This window comes from Myotis davidii, unplaced genomic scaffold (genome assembly GCF_000327345.1).
Source record: "Myotis davidii unplaced genomic scaffold, ASM32734v1 scaffold327, whole genome shotgun sequence".
In the NCBI taxonomy this organism is placed as follows: domain Eukaryota; kingdom Metazoa; phylum Chordata; class Mammalia; order Chiroptera; family Vespertilionidae; genus Myotis; species Myotis davidii.
Genome location: NW_006298628.1, coordinates 4,661,824 through 4,668,696, shown reverse-complemented (window position 1 = coordinate 4,668,696; position 6,873 = coordinate 4,661,824). Strand labels below are relative to the sequence as shown.

The 6,873-nt window shown below is 58.4% G+C and overlaps 1 protein-coding gene across 1 annotated transcript in view; it reads right to left on the bottom strand.

Moving 5' to 3' along the window:
• The window catches only part of ERBB2 (erb-b2 receptor tyrosine kinase 2), a 17,443-nt gene that overhangs the window by 1,581 nt on the left and 8,989 nt on the right, over window positions 1-6,873 (bottom strand). The window contains exons 14-24 of the mRNA XM_006774302.2: window positions 6,075-6,235; window positions 4,262-4,309; window positions 2,893-3,031; window positions 2,694-2,816; window positions 2,325-2,423; window positions 1,856-2,047; window positions 1,568-1,723; window positions 1,407-1,482; window positions 940-1,086; window positions 470-567; window positions 125-313 (exon numbers count right to left, since the gene is read on the bottom strand). Coding sequence (XP_006774365.1) covers window positions 125-313; window positions 470-567; window positions 940-1,086; window positions 1,407-1,482; window positions 1,568-1,723; window positions 1,856-2,047; window positions 2,325-2,423; window positions 2,694-2,816; window positions 2,893-3,031; window positions 4,262-4,309; window positions 6,075-6,235 — 1,428 coding nt within the window. The remainder of the gene's footprint in view (window positions 1-124; window positions 314-469; window positions 568-939; window positions 1,087-1,406; window positions 1,483-1,567; window positions 1,724-1,855; window positions 2,048-2,324; window positions 2,424-2,693; window positions 2,817-2,892; window positions 3,032-4,261; window positions 4,310-6,074; window positions 6,236-6,873) is intronic.

The window sequence follows — 6,873 nt, the reverse complement described above, 5'->3', positions numbered from 1 at the left end:
TCCTTAGGGAAATGGGATCTCCATGAGGCGGTGGTTGGGGGGGCGGGCATCGAAGAAAGGGACCTAGTGCATTAGGGTCAGGAGAGGTAACCACACCCACCGGAGTGTGACCAAGGGCACTGACCCTGGTGGATGAGCTGCGATGCCTGCGGTGGGCCGTGCCCCCCGCACCCGGGGCGGGGTCTGGGCAGAAGAAGCCTTGCTGGGGTACCAGGTACTCCTCGGCATCCACCAGGTCCCCCATGTCGTCATCCTCCAGCAGCGATCGGTAGAAGGTGCTGTCCAAGGGGCTGGCGGGGCCCAAGTCCTCGTTCTGGGGAGGAGGGAGACAGCATGGCAGCCTCCCCCCAGCCCAGGGCCCGGCCTCCCGGGGAAGGCGCAGGGAGGTGCTGTGCAGGAGGCACGATGAGTCGGGCAAGGGGCCAGGCCGGGAGGCCTGGGACCAGGGAGGTGGTGGGTGGTCCGGTACCTGGATAACCACGAAGCGCTGGGGGTCCCTGGCCATGCGGGAGAATTCGGTCACCAACTCCCGGAACCGGGGCCGGCATTCGGAGTCAATCATCCAACCTGGGGGCGGGAGGAGGCTCAGCATCTCAGTCCCAGGGGCACTGGGTGTGCGGCCCCGCCCCTCCCTCTCCAAGCTTGTCTAGTGATTCGAGTCCAAAGCTCTTAGGTGGTAGAGACGAGGTACCAGAAGCTTTGAGAATCTCGGTACGTTTGCCCTTTTGATTTGCGTCTAAGTCTCTTTCTAGCCGGTCCCTGGAGCGTCCCTGGACTGGTATATGAAAGGGAAGGGAGACCCTGTGGAGGTTCCTGTAACCATGCGGGGCCTCTGGGTCACATGCATTCGGGCTTGGCCCCCTTCCATGTTCCCTGGGGACCCTCTACCCAGAACCTCCCACCCCGCCTCCGGGCAGCCAGCACAGCTCCACCACGCACATTTGACCATGATCATGTAGACATCGATGGTGCAGATGGGCGGCTGGGGCAGCCGCTCCCCCTTCTCCAGCAGGTCAGGGATCTCCCGGGCTGGGATCCCATCGTAAGGTTTGGCCCCAAAAGTCATCAGCTCCCACACGGTCACACCTAGGGCAGAGACGGTGAGACGGGCAACAGGAGGAGCTTTAGCGTCTGCATCCCAGAGGCTGTCCAGGAGCCTGGCACGGGGGGAGGCGGGGGGGCAGGGGAGGAGAGGGATGTGTTGCCAGAGGGCAGGAGCTACCTCTAGTCCTTCCCCAACCCCTGGGACATGCACAGACCCTAGCAGGTTGAAGCACTGCAGTCCTCCCTTCCAACCCACATTTATGCTGAGGTGTCTCCGTTCATTCTCATCCTTTCACCAACATCCCACCATAGGCAGGACCATGGCTCCTCGTGCACCCCGCCCAGTGCTGCCCCCCACACACCGTAGCTCCACACATCACTCTGGTGGGTGAACCGTCGGCGGAGAATGGACTCCAGCGCCATCCACTTGATGGGCACCTGAGAGGGAAGAGAAGGCCTTGAACTAGGTGTGTTGGGGTGGGGGGATTCTCAGAGTGCTCCCAGGGCCCACACCCCACTCCACCTTGCCCCCATCTGCATGGTACTCCGTCTCGTCGATGTCCAGCAGCCGAGCCAGCCCAAAGTCTGTGATCTTGACGTGGTTGGGACTCTTGACCAGTACATTCCGGGCAGCCAGGTCCCTGTGCACAAGCCGCACATCCTCCAAGTAGCTCATTCCCTGGGATTGGAGGCATCCTTGTTAATCAGGCTCTAGCCACACTCTCCCAGGAAACCTCCCCATCCCCACCCTGCGTGGGGGCAGGCTTGCTCTCAGGGGCACCCATGGCGCCCAGACCCCCTGGGTGCATACCTTGGCAATCTGCACACACCTTTTCCGGTGCAGGAGGTCCTGGGAGCCCAGGCGCCCGCGGTGTTCGCGGACGTGGTCCAGGAGGCAGCCATAGGGCATGAGCTGTGTCACCAGCTGCACCGTGGAGGTCAGGCAGATGCCCAGGAGGCGCGACACATACGGGGAGCCCACACCGGCCATCACATATGCTTCCTGGGGGCGAGGGTGCACACTGAGGGGGTGTGGGAGACCACGAACCCCAACCACCACGCGCCCCTCCTGAGGGCCAAGGTGTGACTGAGGACCCCCACTGGACCCGACCCCATCTGACACCAACCAGAACCGCAGCCCACAGGATGGGGAGGTGAAGAGTCCAGGTTTGGGGATAACACACGTGTCTCCTTAAATCCCAGGGGAGAGGGAGCCCAGAGCCCAGACCTGCAACCAGGGGCCCTCCCGTGCTCCCGGCTGGGAGGGTGAAGGGACTTACATCCAAGATTTCTTTGTTGGCTTTGGGAGATGTGTTTTCCCTCAACACTTTGATGGCCACTGGGATCTTCACATTCTCCCCATCGGGGATCCAGATGCCCTGGGCAGAGAGCGGGGAGTGTGAGCAGGAAACGGCCGGCCCAAGAAGGTCATTCCTGTGTTTCCCCACCCCTGGGCCAACCGCACAATTTACCAACAGCCTCATTATCTAGCCCCGCTCACCCATCCCCTTCCCCTGTTCCAGCCTCTGTAACTGCCCTACCAAACACCACCGCCCCCAGCTCAGGGCTGCCTTCCCCAACAGAACCCTTGGCCACACCCCAATGCACCCTCTGGGACCGCCCACCCCAACTTTGGCCCCCCCCCTGACCTTGTAGACGGTGCCAAAAGCTCCGGATCCGAGCACCTTCACCTTCCTCAGCTCGGTCTCTTTGAGGATCCGCATCTGAGCCTGGTTGGGCATCGCCCCGCTAGGCGTCAGCGGCTCCACCAGCTGTGGGGAGAGGGTGAGCCTGCGTCAGTGCCGGGGGGCTGGGCCGCAGACCCCAAGCAGGTAGGGAGGCCCTCACCTCCGTTTCCTGCAGCAGCCTCCGCATCGTGTACTTCCGGATCTTCTGCCGCCTTCTCCTGATTAGGACGCCGAGGACTGCCCCCATGACCATGGCCAGCAGAATGCCCACCACAGCAGCAATGATGGACGTCACAGGGCTGCAGACAGGGGTCAAGGTCAGGGATTGGGGAGCAGGGCTGAAGGGGCCCCATGGAGGCGCAGGCAGGTCACTGGTGTTTGGAAGGGTGACCCACAGACTTCTACCCTCTCTTCCCTGTTTTAAAACCTCCCTGCTGCCTCCAGGATCAAGTCCAAACTCCTTGCTGGGTATTCAAAGCTCTCACCACCCACATCGCCACATTGTCTATGCTCTCACCCCTGGCTTAGCCCAGGATTCTCAAACTTCCTGACAGAAACCACCAAGGAGCTTGTTAAAATGCACAAGTCTGGAGCCCCACCCCCAGAGTCTGACTGTGGGAATGGGGTGCGGCCCAGGAATGTGCACCCAGTGATTCTGATGTTCTAGCCACACTTTTCACCCACAGGTCATGGTTCCCACACCTCCCAACCTCTGCACTTGCTGCTACTTCTGCCCGGACCAGCACTTCTCTGTGGGATCACCTTCCAGACTCGGCCTGGGCACTCCTGGGCACTGACTGCGCTCCTGGCCCCTCCCCTGCTTAGCCAGGGGCAGGCGCACTGCAGACTCTAGTGAACGCTTGCTTCCCAGACCAATGACTGCCTAGGACACACGCCAATCTTTTTCTCCCCAAAGCCCTTCCCCCAGCCCCCCACTGCCCTGTGGCCTGCTGGTGAGGGAGGCCCCATGCCCTCCAGATCCAACCTGAGCCTGACTCAGACCTCACCCCGTATCCCTCCTCTGTGCTGACTAACAGTGCACCACGCCAGGGCCTTCCAGGAAGCACAGCCTAGGTTTTTCCGACCCTTCCCCAGGACGCCACTTAAGCTGCTTTCCCCCTAAGGCAAGTGACGTCCCTGCCCCTCTTTCAAGGCCTGGCTCAAATGCCACCTCCTCCTTGAAGCCCGCCTCCACCCCCTCCTCTCCCTCAGGGCTGCAGCTGCACCCGCTTCTCCATCGGCCTGGAGTCCCAGGGTCCCTTACGAGACGTCTTGCTACTCGAGGGTGGGAGGTCCTGGGACCCTGTGCCATCTTTTCCTGTTCCCCAGGCCACAAGCATCCTGAGCAGGTCCTCCATCCACTTGTTGGAACGAATTGGAAGGAGGACCCACAGTGGAAGAGTGGGCAGGAAAGGGACCTGTGTCATATCAGGAGGCCCCCTCCCCCCTCCTCCGTTCAGCAGTGACCACCCAGGGGCCGGTGGGGGACGGGGGAGCAACCAGGGGCATGTCCTGGGGACCAAGCTGACCTGGCTCTCTGCTCAGCGGGGCAGCCCTTCTCATCCAGGTCCACGCAGCTGCAGGAGAGAGAGGCCTGTCAACAGGGCTGGCACCACCTCCTGGGCTCCCTCCCGCCTCCCAGCAACCCCGGGGGTAGGTGTGGCTGCCTGGTTATCCCCGTTGGACAAAGGCAGAAACTGGGCTCAAGGTCATCAGTGATCTTCCTGCCACCCGACAAGGGAGTCCCGTCCAGCCGGGGAGCCCCCTGCCCCCGTCCTCCTGCACCTCCCGGCGGTGTGTCCTGTGGGGGCCCCCAAAGGAGCACCGAGTCCCAAAGCCCAGCCATCCCCTCCCTGAAAGAAGGCCAGGACAGCGCACCGGCCCCACTTCTGCAGGACAGTCTGTGACAGCTGCCCCCCTCTCAGGGTGTGCCTTAAAGATGCCAACACCAGGGGGCATGCCCGAGATGTTCACTTGTACAAGGAGCTCCTGTGCAATAAACTTCCAAAAAATGAAAATAAGCCCTAACCGGTTTGGCTCAGTGGATAGAGCGTCGGCTGTGGACTCAAGGGTCCCAGGTTCGATTCCGGTCAAGGGCATGTACCTTGGTTGCAGACACCTACCTGGTAGGGAGTGTGCAGGAGGCAGCTGATCCATGTTTCTCTCTCATCGATGTTTCTAACTCTCTATCCCTCTCCCTTAGAGAAAAATATCACTCCTGCCTTGAGAAGTCAGAAATGGCTCCCTGCCCTGGCTGGTTTGGCTCAATGGATAGAGCGTCAGCCTGCGGACTCAAGGGTCCCAGGTTCGATTCTGGTCAAGGGCATGTAACTTGGTTGCGGGCAGATCCCCAGTGGGAGATCTGCAGGAGGCAGCTGATCCATGTTTCTAACTCTCTATCCCTCTCCCTTCCTCTCTGTAAAAAATCAATAAAATATATTTTAAAGAAAAAAAGCTATTTGCAAACAATAAGCATGCTGTATGGTCTATGATACCATTTTGGTGGGGGGAATAAAAAGGCCCTAGCTCAGTGGCTCTCAACCTATGGGTCGCGACCCCTTTGGGGGTTGAACGACCCTTTCACAGGGGTCGCCTAAGACCATCGGAAAACACATATATAATTACATATTGTTTTTGTGATTAATCACTATGCTTTAATTATGTTCAATTTGCAACAATGAAATTGGGGGTCACCACAACATGAGGAACTGTATTAAAGGGTTGCAGCATTTGGAAGGTTGAGATCCACTGCCTAGCTGGTTTGGCTCAGTGGATAGAGCCTGGGCCTGGGGACTGAAGGATCCTGGGTTCGATTCTAGTCAAAGGCACATGCTCGGGTTGATGCAGGAGGCAGCTAATCAATGACTCTCTCTCATCATTGGTGTTTCTACTTCTCTCTCCCCTCTCCCTTCCTCTCTGAAATCAATAAAAATATATTTTAAAAAATTTTATAAAAATAAGTTAGAATACAGATAAAAACAACTGGAGAACAGTAACATACATACATATATGTAACGCTGTAATAATATACGTTAGAATGCACAGATAAAAACAACTGGAGAGTATAACATGTTAGAATAATGTATATGTAAGCATGTGCACAGATAAAAACTAGGGCAAAACACTGTAACTGATAAACAGTGGGGACAGAACTGCTAGCAACACTAGTTTATATTTTATGTTTTAATAAAAAATGTTAACCTGTTACTTTTGGGATCAGACAAAAAGGAGGTGAAAATGAAGCCTCAGGTTTTAGCAGAGCAGAGCTGCCCCCTTTCGTAATGCCGCAGAGGCTCCCGGGACAAAGCCCGCCTTTTTGCAGAAAAGGGCCCCCAGACTCACGAGTGGGTGCAGTTGATGGGGCATGGCTGGCACGTGCCCTCCTCATCGGGGAACTTCCAGATGGGCATGAAGGAGAGGTCCGTCTTCACGCCACTGGGGCACCGAGCCACACAGAGGGAGGCGTCCTTGTAGTGGGCGCAGGCCACGCACTGGTCGGCCTCCTGGGAAGGCAGGAAGGTCTGTGAGGGGCTGGGTGCAGGGTGAGGCGTCTGCGTCCCCTTCCAGCTGCCGGCAGCCACTCAGCAGCACTTTTCACGCCATTCCTGGGACAGCCTACACCCGCTGTGTCTACTGCCCCTGCTCTTCATCCAGGCCCGCCCACCTTCACCTCCCTCCCCATCTCCCTCCCCACCCCCGCTTGATCCCTGAGTGGGAGCAGGGGTGGGGGGTGGGGGGGCGGCTTCAGGTGAAGAACTGGAAGCCAAGGGCGGGAGTTCATTGCGAAGGTCTAACAGCAAGAAGTAATAGTAACGAACGTGTGGAAGCCTCCCCCGTGCTCAGGCCGGTGCAAACCCTATTTTACGTCAGTTCTTCCGGTCCCCTAAGGAAACAGGCACCATGGGACACTCGCTTTGCACATGACGTTGAAGTAGGCCCTGCACTTGAACCAGGCAGTCTGATGCCTAAGCCCACAAGTCTATCCAACCGCCTTGGCACAGTCACAGCCAAAACACAGGCTTCCACCCAGCCAGCGTGGCTCAGTGGTTGAGCATCGACCTATGAACCTGGAGGTCATAGTTCAATTGCCAGTCAGGGCACATGCCCGGGTTGTGGGCTCGATCCCCAGTGCAGGACGTGT